Source organism: Vidua macroura, chromosome 1, assembly GCF_024509145.1.
Source record: "Vidua macroura isolate BioBank_ID:100142 chromosome 1, ASM2450914v1, whole genome shotgun sequence".
Taxonomy (NCBI): domain Eukaryota; kingdom Metazoa; phylum Chordata; class Aves; order Passeriformes; family Viduidae; genus Vidua; species Vidua macroura.
Window position 1 is genome coordinate 41,819,013 of NC_071571.1, and position 21,213 is coordinate 41,840,225.

A 21,213-nucleotide genomic window follows, 5' to 3' on the forward strand; every position below is an offset into this window, starting at 1 on the left:
TTACAATGAAGAAGTGTTGACATGCATTCACTCTTTATTTCATTTTTTTCCAAGGAATACCAGTAGGTATTTCAAGGATACCAGTAAGTATTCACGCGTTTGCCATACTGCAAAGTCCTTGTTCTTACTGAGAAGTACTTACTCTTGCAGGCAATCCCACACAAATCAGTGCTTCCTTCCCTTAGATGTCACATTAGGGTCTAAGTGTTGTGTATGGGATTTGCAGTCTGTTTTAGTGTAAGTAAAGAGGATTGCAGGTATTTACGGAGCAAATGCCGGAAAACAAAGAGTATGACATCTGCTTTAAAGTAACCACAGACAGTGTAACTGGCATATTTTGGAATTCTAAGGCAACAACGTTGGACCAGCATGTGAAATTCTGCTGTAGAGTTAACATACTGCTGTCTTCCGCAAAGGAGAAATATTCCAGTGTTTTTTCCTTCTTTTTTTGTCTAATTCAGTGATAGGTGGCAATATGAAATGCCAGTATTGTCACCAGATTTAACTTCTGCACCTAGCTTCTGCATTCAATGAACCCCTTAAGACAGCATGTAATGCCTGGCTGGAGCAGTACACCCTGTATTTAAGATGATTTATCTAGTGATATTCACATATATTAAAAATACACATGCACATTTTTGCAGACTTGAAATTTAATGTATTTTCAGAATTCACTACAAAAATGTGGTTTCACAACTGTAACCATACACTGGGACTCCTACTGTAGAATGGATAACGTACAGATGTCTTTCCCAGGACTACCAATACTGCGCATTGTGCAAATTGTCTAGAACTGCAATCCTTCCTCAGCAGCAGTTGAAAGAAAATCTGTGAGCTGAATACTGATATCAAAATACAGATTTAAATAATTTACTCTTAAAAACATTCATATTTATAAACTCTTACAGAAAATAAAACAATTCATCTGATTATCAGATACATCCCTCAGTTTTTCCAGTTCCAAGGTATACACAGGTCTCCATCCTGCAGCACAGAGTAGAAATGCGAAATGCAGAGGTGCATGCCTTGTAGGTAGGGTAAGGATTCCTCCAGCAGCCGCTTACAACAATCTATCATCTGTGCACTGGAAACACTGGGTTCCTTATACAGCCGATCCAAAGAAAATCTTTCCGTGGAAGTGTTGATTAGCTCCTTCTCTGTAATCATCATCCTAGCAAATGGAGACAACACATAGTGACAAACTTACAACTTCATCTCTTAAAACCCCCACCTTAAAAAAAGCATTTCAATATATATTGAACATATATTAAAACAAGAAATACTGAAATAAGTAGATTAAATGCAGGTAAACAAAGGTGTCAATTCATATACAGGTATGGTGGAGCTGAGATTTTTGTGCAGGTTGATACACGTGACTATCTCGGAAGTCAGAGTGAACATTCTTCCATGACTATGGGCACTGCATGCCCATGGACTCATTTCAAGGCCCATGCCCTGACATCTTTTTGCTAAGTAACTGGGAAAAACACAAAAATAAAAATCCTGTGAGGCTCCATTTTTAATGTAAGGAATTAAAATACTTAAATAACATTGAAAGTTAGGTTTCATGCTCATAATTACTCTGTCTTAATTAAACCAGTACTCTGTATGTCATCAAAACCACCAACTGATAGGTATAGAAAACTAATGCTTATTAAGTGTGTTAGTAACTTTCCAATTGCAGAACTTTGTTTTGTTTGATGTGTTTGGATCCAATGATCTTAAAGGTCTCTTCCTACCTAAATGATTCTATCAATTTTGAATCCAAAGCTTGCAGATGATTTTTTCCTTCATCCCAGAGAAATAAGATACCATGTGCGAACTCAAACTACTCAGAAAGGAAGTTACTGTGTACATTTAATTAATGCACTGGAGCTGTTACTGACCAACTGATGAAGAGACAGTTCAGGTTCAGCTAGCCCCACTAGCTCAGGCACTGTGCCACATGAACACAGCTGCACGTCCAAGCCAGCCTGGCTGCAGACTCAGCACCATTGCTGCCCTACAGCACAGGCCCTGTGCTAGACAGGGGAGGAGCACCAATGACCGGCCCAAGCTAAGCACAGACACAGCTAGTGAGACCTACCTTTGCCTCACGTGAAAATGCTACTGTAGGGCCTTGCCACTACTCCCCAGAGCTCAGGATGGGACCTCTGTGTACTTGCATGGCACTGAGCTCTGCTGAGGCCCAAGAGCCCAGCCCACTCTGGCCGTCAGCAATGAGCTGAGCCAGCGAGTTAACCCAGAGCAAGCCTGTCCTCTCTATGGGCCATTTCCGTGCCACGTTCCTGAGTGCATTCCCAAATACCTAGGCACCAAGCTTTCCAGTTCTGTGACATCTCAGACTCCCTTGAAGGAATTCCAGTAAGCTGGAGAACTGCAGGTTTATTTTCTGTCACTTACACAGGGAGACTTGCACCTTTATCACCACACAAACCTGATACTTTAAAGAAGCATGGGAAGGAGAATCCTACATTATTAGAAGACTGACATTATCCAAACAGAAAACAGAACTTTCTAGAGCAGCAGTGTTTGGATTTCCTTGTGCATTCAGGTCAGAATTATGGCCACTCTATGCTGTTTACTGCATGCAAAACATTCAAGTCCATGTGCAAAGTACAGCCAGTACATCTCAAAGTATTTTCCTTTATCTTAGGGCCTTTTTAACCACCACACGAGGCTAAGGAAAATCAGAAGGACATGAGTAAGTCCAAGGAAGCATTAAGTGGAAAACAAGTTTTCAGCTTCGATAAAAGACAAAACAAAAGCAGAGGTGATACAGAATGACTGTTTTGTATTTCCTATCACACAAGAACAAAAGAAAAACAAATGAAATCATCAGGCTGTGGGTATATAAACCAAAGAATACCTCCACCCTCTTTCATATACACATGCCATATGTGATTCAAATATGCAATTTGCTGTCATTGGATATTTGGAGCCACAAAATGCAAATTGGCTCAAAAAGTAGTAAGATAATTAAGAGGGGGGAAAATAAACAGTCTATTGATTGCTATTAACATGAGATAATGTTTCCAGCTTCAAGTATTTTCTCAAGTGCAGTCAGACACAAACTGGGAAGGAGTATGGAGTAAAAAACCTACCACAGTTTCTGCCCGATGCATAAAGCCTCTCCATAAGCTAATGGATGATGGGGGCAAATATTGCGACCCAGTATAGTTGATTACTATTTAATACAAACCAGCAATCATCCAGCACACAAGATATGTGTCTTGGCTCTTACGTTCTTACAACACAGCTGCTTTTACTTTGAGGGCACAGTTATCCTGGATTGGTGTCTTTATGAAGTGTGGTAGCGAGAGGTTTTTTGGAGAGTGAGTTACCCAGATGCAAATGCATATATTTGCTACAACATCCCTCCCAAAATCTATACACAATACTTTCCCAGCTGCCACATGTGGACAGTTACATAGAGACCTATTCAGTAGTTAGAATTTATATGGCAAAAATTTAACTTCCAAGCTGGACTAGGGTTGTGGAAAATTTCCAATAAATCATGTTTACTGAAGTCCACTTGCAAAACATATTTTTACAAGTAATGAGGTCTTAACAGAGCTAAAACCATAGAACCTTCAGCATGACTCATGCCTAAAATAACTTCACAGGAACATATATGGATCTATACATCATGTATACTGATGACAGTGTGATAGTTCAACAACTCATTAAAAGCTTTCCAAAGTAGAAAAAAAGACTTGCAGTAACGAGCTCTGAAAGGACAAGTACCACCCACTCACCTGTAACAGTACTTTATTTAAGAAGCCCAGTATTTCTACTTCATCCTCAAGGACACATACAGGGTACAAGGTCCAGAACCAAGTTCACAGTTCTGATGGATATTACAGACCATGGTCCTAATATTAAGCATGGTGCTGTGACTCCCTGTCATAATCACTCTTGTCATCTATGAGAGAGTACCCACAAGGTGTTTCTTTCATCATTCTTCCCCAGTTGTTTTTTTTTTTTTCTTTGCCTTGTAAGGTACTAATTCTTTTCTCAACTACCTGACCAACAATTAGAAATAATGACTCTCTAGTTGGTCTCAGTTATTTTGAGTTTAGATTTCACTGCTGTTTTGGTCACATTTTAATTAACATTAATAAAAAATGTTCCTTTTCTTATTCATTAAGAAGGTGTTTTCCACCTCTTCTTTGGGGACATTACTGTAAAAAGAATTATGCAATTTTATCTTGTAAGCAAAGATATTTTATTCTGAATGATGTACAATTGTCTCTACAAGGTGAAAGAAGGTATTTTCTAATAACTGTTTGCATTCAGTAATTCTGTAATTCTTTACTTAGTAAAGCTGATGGGTAAAGTTCTATTTTAGAAACAAAAGGGGTTTTTCAGCAAAAGAGTATGAATACATTTTTTAAAATTCTCCTCCTTCAAATAAAAAAACAGGACATGCAAAGATTTTAAAGAGCTAAGTGTATTGAGTCACATGAACACTTACTCCTCCTTTCTTTTCAAATTCTCTCTTGCTTCCTGTGCTTTGGCAAAAATAAACCATTGAAGTGCTGCTGGATCACAGACCGTTGGGATCATGAAGTGTCCAAGTTCATGTAAGCTTGGTGCATATCTGTCACTAATGAAACACGATGGAAATAAAAAACAAGGTATAATTTTTTAATGCAACTATTTATATAAATTACTTTCAGAAAAAATTCTAAAGAATATAAATTAATCACAATCAGAATAATTGGTAAAAAATTATCAAGTTTGGTTCATGAGAATAGAGAAATATAGTAGGTTATGCTTTTTAAAAATTACATTTTAAAAGGAACTGACAATAATACTCAAAAAATATAAGCACCATCATGACAGCACAAAATTTTTGATTTAACCCAGCACAACACTCTAAACCAGACAGAACTGTGAGTCCAACTTGAATGAAATTAAGCAGGATTGTCTTCAATCTGATTCCTTCTTAACCCCTAAAAATGCACTTAAAACCTTCAGAAACAAAAAGACTTTGACAATGAAAATCTGAGATTGTATCACTTTTCTTCTTAATGAGAGCAATAAGCAGTGTAACAAAAAAAAAAAAAAAAAAAGAGTAAAAGCTCTAAAAGAAATCAACATTCCCTGCCAATACCTACCTTTCCAGAATCATTTGCAAGCCTCGCAGACTGCGAGGATGAAAAGGTAATCTGCTGTCATGTAGTTTATTATAGAAAGAGTTCAGAGTCTCAAAGTACTCTTCTAGAGTCAACAGAGGCTGCAGTTCTTCAATATATATTACTTGGATGCCTCCCAGAAGTTGGCTTATCCGATCTTCCAAAAGCAGCAGCCTTTTTTGAAGCTTATAATAATTTGGCAGTCTCTCAAAAATCTGTGCATACATACGAACAAACATTTTCTATGTTACAGAGCTTAAAAGTTAATTTTAATAAATTAAAAAAATAACAAGAAACAAGAAAAGAGACACTTAACAATGCAAACATGGAACCCAAGGGGAAAAAATTAAAATCAAAGAATACCATAGGTGAGAAATATCAAGTATAAATTATTTGGGACAAGATATAATTGAACAAGCTTTTAAATATTTTCTGTATTTATAACATAAAGTTACCAAAAGGACATAAAAACATTGATAGATAGCCTCTATATATTCAGAAATTGATAGTCTCAGATAAAAAAACTGTATATAAACTGATGCCTATATAAAACACTTATTACAACAGTTATAGTGGTAGAGCTATTTCTCATACATTAGTCACTATCTACCATCTACCCTGTTGACATTATTTTGAAGTAGCTTTTCGTACAAAAAAGAAAAAGCTGCTGCTGCAACAAGTCAAGTGATTTCAGAACTATCTCTTTAGAAACTCAGGAGAACAGTAGAATAGATAGTAGATAGCTCTGACAGTAGAGTCAGAACAGCTCTTGGCACAATAAAATTTGGTTCATCATTGGCATTTGTAACAGAGAAAACCAGCAAAAATCCTTTATATATTGTAGTTCTGACCAAATATTCTACTGCTTCCTTCTTCTAGAAATTAGTAACAGAAAGTAATAGTACTTAGGACTGCTTTCTAAAATAAGGTAGGAATTGGAAAAATATGCTCTCTAGAAACCGACTCACTGACCTCAAGATTTTCACTGACCTTCTGTGTAACATTTCACATAATCTTAGCTGCATTACAAGACAAAAAGCCTCTGATTTCAGGTTCAAAAACATACCACTCTTTTGTCTTCCCAAGCAAATACCATCACTACAACTAACTACACACATTGTTCCATCTGCATGGCATTTTGTGTGGCTTTATGATGCCTTTGGAAAAACCCGCAGCAGAGGTTAGAAAGATGAAGCATTTATCTTTTCAAGAAGTCAGTGTTTATTTTAGTATAATCAGAACACTTTCATTGCAATGACTATCAACACTCACAAATCTCAGAAAGTTTTCTATTAAATTCTGGTTTCTCAGTTTAAGTTCTTAGTAAATTATTCACACTAACAAGCCATGGTTCATTTTCCCTCCTCAGTGAAACATACAGGCAAAAATTCAAAGCACCACCAAAAAAAGAAGATCGAGTGTTAACTTTTTATATTATTCACTGACTGGAATACAGAAATAGAATATTCTGACATACTAGAAGGGTGAAATTCCCAACTATGAAATTCCACCAATAATCCCCTTTAAGAATAAAAGTTTTTCGATAGAATTATCAGTAATGTTTCAGTAACCAAGATTAAAGAATTCCTCAAATGACATGTTGATATTGCTACATATTTAGTTTTTGGTCCTTTGCATACAATGCTATCATTTAGGATGTCAGAAAGCTTATCAACTCTGAGCTTTACACAAGCAGCAGCAGAATTGACATAGTCACTAAAGATAAAATTCTGCAACATCCACATTAGCTGCCTAGAAGAACAAAATGGAGTGACAAGGTTGGTTAGTAGTCATTGATTGAAATCATCAGTTCTCAACTCCCTGTAAATCTCATATTTACAAAAGATCGGAATAAAATCCATTAGCTCTTCATGGGAATTAGCTTTTTATGGATCACAAAGTATTCTGCCAGGACTCACTGCATGGACTGGAACAGTGCATAAAGAAAACGAATTTGTTATCTCTAATTAGAAGTAGTACTGACTTACTAATGAAAGCAAAGATCTAGCAAAGACTGTTGTTAGTAACAGCACACACAGGATTAAATTTCAAATGCAGTGTACACCATTATGCTAAATGCATTAGCTAAGTGTTTGCTTTTAAATCGCTCATCGGTTATCTGCACCTATTAATATTTCTGCTTATAGTTTAAAAAAGGATTTCACAACAAGGGGCATTTTCATTTGATTTGAAATCTTCTTACTTTGGTCCAGTGATGGTGAACATCCATGGTCCCCAGCATTATGTGACCTGCTGCACTCATACCCGAGCGGTCTGTAAATACCACTGTGCGTCCTAGAGATTGAACAAAGCTCTTTACTAATTTGGGTTACTGCAATCATTCCTACAATTACTGAAGACTTAACCAGGCTAAGATGTCACAAGCAATATATTTCTGCAGCACAAATGCATGAGTAGGTGCTTCTGTTATTCTCAAAATTTTGAAAGGCTCCTGAAAAGTCCAGTTTAAGAATTTTTTTCACACAAACCTGACCCAGCATTTGCCTTCTCTCTGTTTGAACTTGATAGATTTTTATTTAATTGGACTTTTTTCTTATGACTGCTTTTAAAATATAAGAAAATCTCATCAGAGAAGATATTCATGTATAAATCGTGTATAAAGTAGGAAACGCACGCTATATACCTGAAATATATACAAATTAAAAGTTGGTCAAAAAATTATGAATAAGGCCATTCAACTCTATTTCTGAACTCTCAGCAACATGCAAGCTGTAAGAAACACTTGCACATTATGTTTTCATTATTTTTTTAAAATAGAGACAACCGAAAAGGCTAATTCTAGGTGGATTTTTATGGGGAAAAATTAGTTTTGAGTGTGTTTTTTAAAGTTACCCGCAAGAATTCTTTAGGGTAAAAGCACAGGCAATTATTTATCAAAATAAGCTTCCACAAAAGTCTTCAGTGTGATGTATTAATCTACAAGACAAGGCTTAAGTAGAAGCTCTTGCTCTCAGAAATCAGTTTTTCAAAATCCCAAAGAAAGAGCAACACTGACTTCAAGGCATCTAGTCCGTCCTTGTACCCTAAGGCAACATCAACTGTACTTGTATAGTTACTGACAGGTATCTATCCAGTGCATTACTAAATATCTCCAAAAATGGAGACTACAACATGTTCACAAGACAGACTTCTCTAACACTTTCTATCTTTAGCATGCTCAGGAAAAGAATCTAATTTGAAATCTGATACAATTTAAAACTACTATGCATTGTCTTTCCCACTCTGTCTTTTGGCAAAGGGTTAGGTGAACCCTCAAATGAAAACCACTCAAAACTGGGTATCTGCAGACAGACATAAAATGTGGAATTACAATTACAGGAAACAGCTACTGCCACAGGTCAAACAGCTGTATGAGAAGGATGGTAAGTTTACAGAATATTTTAGTTTTTCCTGAGAAAATACTGACTTTAATATAGCTATTTTATGGAACACATATGAGAAAAGAAAGCAGTAGCATTTTAAGGTATTCTAGTAAATCATCACGAGGGTTAGAGACCTACTCACATTTTTGTCTTGAATCTACCATGGGCAACAATCTATTGCTACCTCCACCCTTTAAGAGGTTCAGTTTAGATTTTTTACTTTCATTGCTAATATTAAGCCTAGTGCCTTCAACAGACTCTACTTGCATTTATTAAGAAGTAAACTAGAAGCTGAGTGCAGTCAATCAATTCTAAGGAAAGGTCACTTTAAAAAATATCTAGAAGCTTTAAATATAAGTTCTCACCAGCTTTTCAGTAAGACTGACAAGTTTGTTTTTGCAGTTATCAAAAGGATTTGTAAAAAGAACTACAGCTCCCTTGTCACAGAAGACCCATGCTCATTTCTGAATCACTACTATATTAGGATATATGAAACAAGCAACAGAAATACCTTTAACATTCTCTAATATTTCAGGTCGCTGTTGGACTAAGCGGCCCAGACTGTGTAGCTGGCTACAGCGGTGAGCAATGCCCCAGCTTCTCTGCCACCTAAATAAAAATTGCAATTGAAAGCATTTAATCCTCAATATTATTTAAAAAAAAAGTCACAAAAGTTGAGATGTAGCTCAAAGCCTTATAATACAAGCAAAATAGCACCCCAACAGTAATAAAAGCAAAGGCTACTCAAAAGCTGTCAATGTCATATGTTATTTGAACTGATAAAAAGCCTAAATAAAATTCCAGTGTTTCTTAAAGTGAGTCCCAACAAACAAACAAAAAACCAACAAAATAAGGAAAAATAAATATAAAACCAAGTAGACAGAACTTGTAAATATCTCCCACAGAAAGAAGGGGGTTAGTAAGAGAAAAAGCACCAGACAACCCAGTATTTGGTTTGGTCGTGGATCATGCAGTTTGTTTGGACACTGTGTAATGTTTGTCCAGAGGAGCAAATACAGTATGTAAGGACATTGTCTTCTTTTCTTTTTTTTTTTTTTTTTAATTGGTTCCTAGCCCAAAACATTACCATGATTCCAATGGAAAGTTGTTATGTATTATTCATATTTTATAGTGGAGTTATTTTTGTTAAACCATACAGGAGCCAGGTGTTACCTTGTTGGCTTTAATACACATAGTTTTTTGACATTTTTTCCATCACAGATCGATTAGACTGACTGCTAAGCAAATTTCAAAAAGCATCTAAATTGTGAAGTCCCAGTGTTTTGGAAAAATACACCTTTTTACAGACTTTTAGTTGATATAAAACTGTCTCAAAGGGGAAGAATTCCATTCCTTTATTGTACTGTATCTGTCTGGAATCGAGTTAATTTTCTTCATAACATTCATATTTTATATTTTATTAATAGTGATCATAACACGTCAATATTTTGGATATTGTGCAGTACTGGCACAATGTCCAGGTCTTCACTTTTTCTTCCCACTCTGCCCCCCACCATCAGGAAGTAGGCTGGGGTGGACAAGATGCTGGGAGGGGACACAGCCAGGCTGGGTGACTCCTACTAAGCAAAGGGATATTCCAGACCATATGTCATGTTCAACAATAAATGCTGAGGGAAAGAAGGAAGGGGGACCCTTATGGTTATGGTGTTTGTCTCCCCAAGCAAGCATTATACATGCTGAGGCCCAACTGCCCAGAAGTGGCTGAACACCTGCCCATCAACAGGGAACAGAGAATTAATTTCTCCTTTTGCTTTGCTTGAACTCACAGTTTTGCTTCACTTCAGCTATTAAACTTCTACCTTAATCCACAAATTCTCTTGCTTGTGCTCTTCCTATTCTCTGCCTCCTATTCCGCTGGGGATGTATGAATGAGCAAGTGGTTGTGTGGGTACTCAGCTGCTGGCTGGGGTCACTCACATCATCTCATTTAGAGAAACCTAACTCTTGGCAAAACCTCACTCTTTGGGATGCAGAGAATGGCACTATGCCACAGCACTTGTGAGCAAATTTAATCAAATACAAGTAATTCAAATAATTATTTACTATTACCTACTAATAACACTTTGCTTTCAGCAGCACCAGACAGGAGCAGAAAAAGGTGGCCATTTCTTCATCTGTCCTAAACTTATACACAGAATAACGCCAGTGACCCAGCTATTTTTCAGATCTCTGTGAACACTAGCAAGAGACTACAGAATCACAGGTCATTGTGTCCTATTAAGATACTGGCTTGTCAGATTTCCAATACTCACATTCTTTTCTGAATTATAACAATGTAACTCATGGAAGATAAATAACTCTTCATGGAACACAATAATTTTAATGTATTTTAGAAGCACAAACTACTTAAGAAAATTAATATAAGCCATGAATAGAATCAAACCTACGCGTTTTATGCTGAAGACGGTTTCAGAATGTTAAAAACTCTCACCCTAGCACAGTTACAGAGCATTAGAAATTGTGCTCAAAAAACCTGGCGCCAGCTTAAAGGAAACCAGGGTCTTTTGCAGGGTGAAAGTACAAAAGCATGATTTTAGAAGCTCCAACTCTCTCCTTCCTGGTTAAAAAAACAGACTAGCCCTTGAAATAATTCCCCAAAGTTTATTTTTCCATTTGTGAATACTTTCACAGCCACCTTCTCCACCCTGAATATCTCACTTCACAACATACTCACTCAAAGGCACAAAAATTAAAAAAGGATCACAAATTATTTTCTGGAAAATATTCTGAAGAATCAAGATCTCCAACTGCACTCATATCTTTCAAACAAACAAATCTCCTCCAGAGAGTGAGAAACTAAACACTGAAAGAAAGAACATTTTTATTATGCATTCACAGAATGTCATTATGTACCATGTGCAAAGCTGCACTTCACTGCTGCTCCAGTTACCTTTGTAGATATTAACTTGATTTCAGGAAATGCAATTTTAACCAGCAAAACATCTAAACTAACACATACACAAAAATTTCTGTGTTTGCTTCAACTGGAGACTATGTTTTCAGTTACAAATAGGAGGAACAGGAAACTTTGTAACAGAAAACTTTGTCCCAGTAGAACACTTCTAGAAATTTACTCAGTGCAGTAACACTTCTTCATATATTAAATATAGCTGTTTTGCTGAAATAAGGTTTTAACATTCATAGCATAGTATTAGACAACACTTCCTTGCTTTGATTGTCTTAATCCAAGTTCAAGTGATCTAATTAATTACCTGATATCTGAGAGCTGGAGTTCATGAGAAAGTTCAATCTTTAAACGTTCTAATTCTTTTCTAAGTGGCAAACTCTTTTTCAGTTTTTTTACTGCACTTGCTTCATTATCATCTAGCCAGGACCTGAAAGAGGAGGAAAAATACTCAACAGTAGAAGCATGCTGCTGTATGATCTATCATGTGAGCAGTACAGGTAACTCAAATCTTACTGATAATTTAAGTGTTTCAAGTCAAATTCTCAGGTAAAGGGATTTTTTAAAAATAGAGGATAGAAGATGAAATTGCTAAGCACTTCACCTTAAGATATCTACGAAGGAAACCTTGGCACTTAATGTCTTTGGAGGGGCCTAAGAAATCTAATGACCAAAACCACAGACAGTGTTAAAACTGTAAGACTTGGATGTATGTGTAAAAGCCATAAAACAACAGATCAGTGTGACTTCAGGGGAGATCTTTAGAACTCTGTGATTTAATTTAAGGAGTTTCCACATATGTGCCTTTAAAAAAACCCAAACAAACCCAAACACACCAAAACCTAACCAAAAAAACCCTAACAAAATGATCATAGTAGACTATCAAATATGGGAGGTGGTACTAAAGGGCTAAGTTAGGTAACTTTTACAGAGATGACATGAACATAGATTAAACAGGTCAAAGTTTTATAGTTTTTTTGCCAATAATCACAATCAGACAAACATTACTCTTTTGAGTACATCTAAGATTTCAGTAGGCAATTTTGTTTCTAGGAAAAGGTTACTACTTAAGAGATTTAGCCTTTGTTCATACTTTTCATACTCTAACTTTTGCAAACAAATAGTTGCATTCTCATTTGTATTTGAAGCAAAAAAAATCAAAGTCAAGTAAAAAGGGAGGCCTGATGCCAGCTGTCTATGTATTAAACAAGACTGTTAATACATAACTGTCTGTGGCATTCCTGTAAATGTGTAAAAATAAGTAAAAATATTCTCTAGCATGTTAAATCTCAGTTAAGTGTTTTATAATTGTGTATATTAGAGTAGTTTTATTTGTGAGGTGGTATGCAGGACAAGGGGCATACTTTGCTCTGAAGATCCTTCCAGCACAGTTCTGCATTCATTTCAAATGGCACTTAAATCTCATTGTTATAAAAAGTTCTTCAAGGCTCCAAAATGCATATGTGTCCCAAAATGAGCACGTACAAATTTTTTTGAACCACCAACTTTACTACAAAACATGCTACATGCAATGCATGTTCAGCTTTTATAACTACATTGACTTAAATATTCAAGTTTTCCTGCTGAACAGCAACTGAGAAGCACAACACTAAGATACAGTGTTAACACGCATATTAAAAGCTTTTAACATTAGTTTTCACGTATTAGCTCCCATCCTCAACAGAATGTGATAATGAAACAGGAACAATAAAGTTAAAAACCATATAGATTTATGTTACAGAAGTCCTGTAAGAGGTAAGGAGCTATGTGGAGCAAGTAGAGCCCCCGTCTCCTTTTGAATTGTCACCAATATTCCACAAATCTGAAAAACTAGATCAGCCAAAACTAGATTGACCAAACATGACTGCTGGGCAAAGAGACAAGAATGCTTCAGCTTTGCTGGCACTGTAGTTATTCCAGGAGCTCATCTGAACTCTAATTATAACAAGCATGGCAAAATTACATGTTGGACAATAAAGTTTTGTATTGTTCAGAATTTTTATTGCCTACCTTTAAAAAACTCAGCATTAGAATAAGACCAATTTAGGTTTCAAAATTTCAGTTCAATGAAAGCATTACATACAGTAAAGTTGTTTCCACTCTCTGGGCTTGCTCTAGTTCCTCCTCAGGATCCTTGAATCCAGTAAATGAATAATAAGTCTTATCCCATTTGATAGGTCTGTTCACTGTGCTTTTTGCTTCCTTGTGGGACTGAGAGTTCACATTCAAACTCTGAACATGCTCTGTAGATAAACTGCAGGAGTTGAGAATATCTAGTACTGTGCTCAGGAGATCCCTAGTATGTAATGTAAAACTGACTGCTCGAAACCCTGTAAAAAACAAGTATTATTTAATTAAAATTATTTTAAATGCATTCCCATTCATTTCCTCTTACAGAAGAAGCTAAACAAGGCACAGGCAGTTGGAAATTATGATGATACTATTATTTCAATACTCACTGCAAAATTCACATGCAGTTTAACGATGTCCCATCACTTAGCTACTGGGCCTAAATTTCCCTAATTACAAAGTAAGCTTTTGACTCAAGAGCAGAAGACATCTTCCAGTTCAAATGCTATGTTAAGGAGACCAGACATAACCCTACCATTCTCTTGATAAACAGCAGGATTTTATTTTCTAGCATGAGGGTCCCTCACGATTTGCTCAAGTGTTTTGACTGTCAGGATATAGAATGTAAAACTCTTCTGTTAGGTAAGGCATTCTGGTACTGGAGACAAGTATATAAAGTTAATCAAAAGCAACATTCCAAATTTGGCAATATTTTTTGTAGTCTCAAAGATAAGAGACAATGAAGTAAATTGAAACTTCAGATATCATACAGCTTCTGCTTAGAGAGTAAGTTCCTACTGATTCTACAAGTGCCCTGACATTGTGTACTACGCATGAACTGCAATGAGAACAAGGACTCATCTGTTGCTCCAGTTAAACATGGCAATGGTATTACAAGCAGAAATATAATTTACATCCACCTTTTTTACATCCTTATACTGTAACTTGACCTCAGGGCTGTAATGTCTCATTCTTTCAAGGCTTTTTAAAGCTTAAGATGTTTAATTACTTGGGATGGCCCCACCTGCCTGATCTAATACAGATTTTCATGGTTTGACAGGATTTTATTCAGTTGAGAAGTTGTTATGACTGACAAGGCATAAGCAATGGTCTGAAGGAATTTAAATACAGGAAGATACATTCTACACGATATAAAAGCACCTGAAGCACTGAAGGGTTCCTGAACATTAGAAGAGTTTGGCTCTCTTTCTCTTACATAAAAAGTAAGCTGAGTTGGCTTAAAGGAACGAAATCCTGGTTTCTGTAGGTTCTCCAAGTAGCCATTCAGCCTCTTCAGAGAGTTTTCATTTACTTCCTGTTTTAAAACAAAAACAAACAAACATTACAGATTATGAATTTGGCCATTTTTCATCTAAACCTTTTTAATCTTACATGCAGAATTAGGTTTCACAAAATGTTGGTCGCTTTTAACAAGCAGTAATATGGTTCATGTTCTCCGCATTTATAATTACCTTGCATGAATAAATTTGTATGGTGTACATACTTGTACATTTGTGTACATTCCAAAATCCACTGGCTTTCAAGCTTTAAGAAATTAATTGATTCAAATAAAATGCACAGCATTTCAAAGGGATAAAGTAAAATGTATTATAAATTTGCCTGGAAGGATTCAGTATTATCTTTACAACACTTAGAAAATATGATTAACAAATAAGGGACTTTCAAGGGACCTATCCCTGCTAAAAATTAAGGAAGTGCATCTTTTTGTTCTCTGGTACCAACCATAATTAATTCTAACATTACTTTTGTCTCTCTGACAGCAGGAAAACTAGAAAATTTCCATTCTTGATATATGAAATATTTACAAAGAAAGCATACTAAAGTATTTTTACCCTCTCTTTGGGATGTTGGCCAAAGAAATCTGGATGTACAGCAAAATAGAAAGGTCTGAGAGCATTGATGGCATCAGCGCCTGACAAAGTTCTTGACTGAAGAATGCACTGCAGCAATATCTTGTCCAGACATAACCTAACAAAATAGTAACATGTTTATGTATGATGCTACCAATCAAACAACAAACTAACAGAATTACATTAAAATGTGATAGAATGGAGTAAACATTTCTAGTTGCAAGTATAATAAGTTAAAAGTGAAGAAATTAAATTAGGAGTCTGAATTCTGGATCTTTCCCTTGGGATTAACAAGGCGGTGTTTTGACAGTGCCAAACCAATAGGTTTGAGGAATGGTGGATGCTAATGATTGAATAAGACATGTAAATAAGTACAGAAACTTCTCTCTACTTTTTCAAATATGCCTCAAATAAAAATTCCCAGTCAAGTAGTTAAAATTGCAAATACTGGCTTTAGTGGTATTTTTTGTAGATATTGCTGAAGCTGCTCTTAAAAGCCAACCCTTATATACCTCTGAACCTCCACGTTAAGAAGCCAAACCCAGCATTTTTCAAGCAGTGCCACAAGAATATTAAATTTTACCCAGGAACAATAATCAAAATTTAGTGAAAAAAAGTTCTGGATTAGTTTCTGAGCTCCATACTTGTGTCCATTAAAAAACCCCTATTTTCCTGAACATACATACTCTTTTATAGAAAACATCAAGTAAAACGACAATACTTTTAACCCTTTCATCTTCATTGAATTACAAGAAACCAGGGCTAAAAGAAATTTAATGGTAGAAGAAAAAGATTGTTTTACCTAAGATGAGAAGAAAAAGTTAAGTTGAAGTTCTAGGAAGTTCAGAAAGTTCAAATTATCAAATGCCTGCAATTATGTAGAAATTAAACAAAAGTTCTGTAACGAGCACACTTGTGTTACAGAAGACTGAAATGGAAAGAAAAAACAAGTCCTGCATTAAAAACTACTAAAATATCCTGCCATAGCTCAAAGGTAATATTCAGGTTTAGCAAACTAAGAAGCAAGAGAGTATTCATAAAAGCAGTAAGAAAATAAACAACAACAGGTTGCTCTTTCAGCCGATTTCACAAGCTAACAAATTCATCAGGCCAATTTTGGTGATTAACATTCATTTTAGTTTGCAAATCAGAAGGGCAGGGACTCTGCTCTGTCAATGCAGTTTCATTCCTTACAGTATCATTCAAACTGCAACCCCCAAATAAGAAAATATATGGCAGATTAGAGACAAAGCTGCATCCAACTCACATAAAATTAATAACTTTTTTAATAATAGTTAGCCGGACTGTTTTACAGAGAGCTATTTATCCAGCATCCTAGACCAAATAATCATCCTGGACACAGACTCATGAGACTTTCGCAACTGATATCATTAATTAGAAAAAAAAAAAATCCCAAATTTGTGCTCAGACAATAAGCAGAATGTTTTACTTTGGCAAATGATAAATGATAATATTTCAGTTGTCAAGCAGAAGCAGTGACCCTTACTTTACCTTTTCTCTCTCAACCTTCCCAGCTCTTCAATTAGAAACATGAAAGCAGTGAAGACTAATTTTTTCTGCCTAAGAGGTGGGCAAATATTTAATTAGCAAATCTTAAAAGTCAGCTTGCTGAAAATAGAAGTTATTGTAGAAAAGTGGGACAAAACCCTCATGATTTAAGAAGGCCAATGGAATTCCAAATCTGCTATGACTTAAAAACAATTTTCATGCATGTAGATGAAATGTAAGATTAAAAAAAAAAAAAAGCTAAAATATGTCACAGGCAAACACTTCTACCTCCTTGTTGACTGCACCTTAGAGACTCTAAAACTAAGACTAGTAACCACTACAGCCCATGATCCTACTCAAAATAGCAGGAGATGGTGAAATACCACAGCAATATAATGTTATTAGAGAGAGTGAAAGCTCTTAATGACAAGATCGTGCCACAGTTGCTCACTGATGCAGGAAAAACACCTCTACTAGACTAGGCCGGACAGGAGCAAAGCACTCTGGATAAAAGTCCACTTGGTCATATGCTTTACCAGTTTGGATCTGGAAGCACCAAAATAATTGTCTTGCTGGGAAAGAAAAATAGTGAATTTCAATCTTTTTTTAGGTAGCAAGTGGACACAAAACAGTAAAAGGAAAAAAGTATTTCCAGCAAAGGAAAACAGCAAACTAACCAGTTACCCTTCTGATTGCAGCTGACTGACATGCAAGAAATTCACGTCCTCCTAGACCAAGCTGCTAGGAGGAAGAGTAGCTCACTTCTCTGTTCATCTTATTTGTATACCATTTCCCACATCCACGCTCAAGCTATACTGCATGATGTTTCCAGTAGTTCAGAAAAAAAGTTCAACATAGCTGGAAACCATTAATCATACTTCTGAGTTTATTAATCATAAAGTTCCATCTGTTGTTCTAGATGAAAAATGGCCAAGTACGGCTAACTTTAGTTCCCTTGTTTTGTATCTAAACAACACTGTCATGCTAGAAGGAAGGCTCAGGATTCCAGCCAAAAATCTATTTTGAACTTGCCTAAAAGAGAAATGCTCAAATGCCAAAATTAGTCTGCGTGACAGAAGGAAGAATTCATTCACTGAAGGTGAAAGACAGAACTCTGAGGCATCTTTCAACTGGAGTGACAAAGTCAGTGAATTAAAATGGATTTAGAGGGGAAAAATGCAAGAAAGATGTTTATGGCTTCACTCACAAGGAGCAAAGATTGTTCCAAGAGCTTCATTTAGATCTGAAGAGCAGAGAAAGGCTTAGTATTAAAATCAAGGTCACAACCACTTTGAGGGCAGTGTCTCTATTTCACGAAAGACATGAAACACAATCTCTACTAGAACACATTATGCAACCATACTCCAAGACTGATTTAATTTATTGGTTAAATAACTCCCTTCAACTTCCTTTTTCTCCACATCTCTCCAAAGTTCAACTTTTTGGTGTACAGCTTTGGCACTGAAAAGCTCCATTAAATTAAGTTCATAGTTATAGAAGTATTCACACATTTTGAAGCACTAAGCTTTAATAACTCAATAATGCAGTAATATGTTAGCTAACATATTCATATTTCTCATTATTAAGCCATTTTAAAACCCTTGTTTTGTTGAGAGCCTTTTTAATGTCTCACTTGAGGACAGGCATATGGCTTTGGAGAATTTTCAACTGTGGATGCTCTGCTGAAAGCTTCAAGCTGTAAAGATGAGAATGTCAAAAAAATAAGCATGACACAAAAGTACCAAACCAGTTTCACAAATATGCAAGTCATAAGCAAACACTGAAACATATGCTAAAGGTAAATTAGGTCAGTAACATGCCATACCTTCTCACGGTTCTCAAGCAGCAAAACATTTCAGCAACTTAATGGTTGAGCCAAATTTCAGCCATCCACTAACTCACTTTAAAAAAAAAGAAGAAAAGAAAAAAATCGTTTTTAGAAATGGACATGGATATTTTCCCCTGTTACTTACCAGTGCACTTTCTAAATCTTGGGTGATAACTTTTAAGTCACAATAGTAATATAAAATTGAGCAAGAACACATAAAACGTAAAGCTTTGTGTAAGAATGCTTTCAGTTCCCTCTACTAACAGTGAGCCTTGCCAATATTATGAGTTGTTACAGTATCTTGTTTGAGAATGAACATTTAAAGGTACTCCAGTTAGGGAAAAAGAACTCCTAAGAATTAAAAAAGCAAACAAATAGAAGCTTTCTTTAAGCACTAATTCATGGAATTCCATGCAAACTTTTACTAAGTCCTACACTCAAACAAGTATTAATACTTTAAAATGCATGTGCCAACTACTTTATGGGAGGGTAATATAAAACCAGAGGGAAAATCACTGTCATATAGCAATGCCTGGGAATCTTAATCAAAGGTTTGCTGACATTTATAAAAATGAATTAGCAATTCTTACCAGTAACTTCTGCACTAGGAAACGGTAGGCTAGACTTTGCCAACAGGAGACAAACCACTTGGCATGTCAGAGTGCAAATATACACCTAATTATTAGGGATTATGAGGTAAGCTCCCTACTGGTAATGTTTTCAAGCATTTTTTTTTTTAAATTACGCTTTGCACTTATCAAAATAACATGCCTGCTATATATGCTGTTTTAAAGGACAGGAGATGAACAGCTATCAGAGAAACATCATCTGTGTTCCACTACAGAATGACATTTCCTGTGCCTAGTTTGCAAAACACTTGAAGTTTCAGAAGTGCATATTACTAATACCAATATACTTAACCAAGAACCTAAATTTTCACTAGAAACAGAGCGTGGGAGGAAAAAAAATACACTGAGCAAAAATATCCCCAAAACATTTGGTAATTTTTGTCTTCTGATTTTCAGGTAGGTGGGCAAAACAATAACCATGTCATTTTTACTATCTGTAACAACAGTCCCAATCATAAATTAAGTTAAATACATTAACAAGCTCTCTGGTCATAAGACAGTTTCCCCTCACTGTAATTTCAGCTTCAGGACTTTGGGTAGAGGATGGAAAAAACCTCAACAATCTCACTTAATCCGCGGTGACGCTTTATATAACCAGACAAAAGCATCATTGTTTCTTGCTTTAAATGCTCTACTAACTGCTTGGAAATTGGTACACGGCTTAGCTGAAAAACAAAACCTACTGGGTTTGACTAAGCTTCACCTCAAAGACAAACCCGCTGAAACATAACGAAATATGAATTATGGCGCAAAAGCCTTTGGCATCCCGACGTCTCACATCGCTGCCACCCCCCCGCTCAGCCCGCTGTTCTCTGTTTCAGGTGTTTACCTACACTTGAGGCAGCACGGAGAAAACAGCGTGAAAATCAACAAGATGACAGCGCCCAGAAAATAAGCTCGGGTGTACGTGACACGCTCACTGCTTGAAAGGGAATCAGCTGCAGTGGTCCGAGCACTAATAATTTTAACCACCGAAAACAGCCCTGTTAGAATTCGCTTTAAGATCCGCTAAAGGCAAGGTCTTCCCAGAGGGCGGAAAAGCTGACGGCGATCCGGCTCACGGGCCTTTCGCCCCCTCGGGAACAAGACGCGGGATAAGGAGCCGCCGATGCCGGGCCGGGCCGAACCGACCCGAGCTCAGCCGAGACCCGGGGCCGCGCGTGCCCGCGCGCACGTACCGCCACGCGCGTGCCAGCGCGCGGGCAGCCTCCGGCCCCCACCCCATCGGCGGTCACCGAGCGACGCGGCCCGGCCCGGTTTCAAAGCGGACCCCCCTCCACACCGCCTGGGCTCGGCCTCGCACCGTCCTCCGGCCGCCGTCCGAGCGAACCCCCCGCACAGGTGGGCGGCGGGCTGCGTTGCCTTCGCTCATGCCCTCCCCTCGCGGAGAGGCGCGCCGAGGGCCCCCGCCCGGCCCCGCTTACCGCCGAGGCCGGACGGCGACCGCCGGAGCTCGGCCCCATCGCCCCCGCCGACGGCCCCGGAGGGGGCGGGCCCGGGGGATTCCCGCCGGGGGCGGGGCCGGCGCGCGCCTGCGCTCCCGCCCCCTGGCGGCTCCCCAGCTGAGCGGCCGCTCGGGGGGCGGGGCTCCCCCGCTCCCCCCGCCCGGGCCCCGCCCCCGGCGCCGGGCGCGCGCTCCGCAGGCCCCGCCCCTCAGGGGCGCCTGAGGGAAGCGGCCCCTTCGCACTCCTGAGGCTGCTGCGCCCGTCAGTCCGGCTACGCCTGCAGCGGTTCCGCACGGGTACAGAAGAGGAAAAGCCCGTCAGAAGGAATGCTTGCCCTTTTGCTGAGGGGATGGGAGCAATTTAGCCAAATGCTTGCGTGCGCTTCATGTCGCCTTTTGTTCTGTAGAAAAA

The 21,213-nt window shown here is 37.6% G+C and overlaps 1 protein-coding gene across 4 annotated transcripts; it reads right to left on the reverse strand.

Moving 5' to 3' along the window:
- Positions 1–635: 635 nt before the first annotated feature.
- Positions 636–20,889, reverse strand: TCAIM (T cell activation inhibitor, mitochondrial). Of its 4 annotated transcripts, none has more exons than XM_053985845.1 (12): positions 20,782–20,889; positions 18,726–18,801; positions 18,534–18,596; positions 15,374–15,509; positions 14,682–14,835; positions 13,534–13,780; positions 11,758–11,880; positions 9,036–9,133; positions 7,345–7,436; positions 5,124–5,356; positions 4,478–4,609; positions 636–1,171 (listed from the first exon to the last, which is right to left on the reverse strand). In XM_053985845.1, the coding sequence occupies exons 2-12, from the start codon at positions 18,752–18,754 to the stop codon at positions 946–948; spliced, it is 1,533 nt and encodes a 510-aa protein (XP_053841820.1). In that variant the 5' UTR covers positions 18,755–18,801; positions 20,782–20,889; the 3' UTR covers positions 636–945. The 4 variants fall into 4 exon arrangements, with proteins under 4 accessions (XP_053841820.1, XP_053841837.1, XP_053841830.1 ...); XM_053985862.1 differs by lacking the exon at positions 20,782–20,889 and adding an exon at positions 20,191–20,414; XM_053985855.1 differs by lacking the exon at positions 20,782–20,889 and adding an exon at positions 20,187–20,414.
- Between the last annotated feature and the right edge of the window lie 324 nt (positions 20,890–21,213).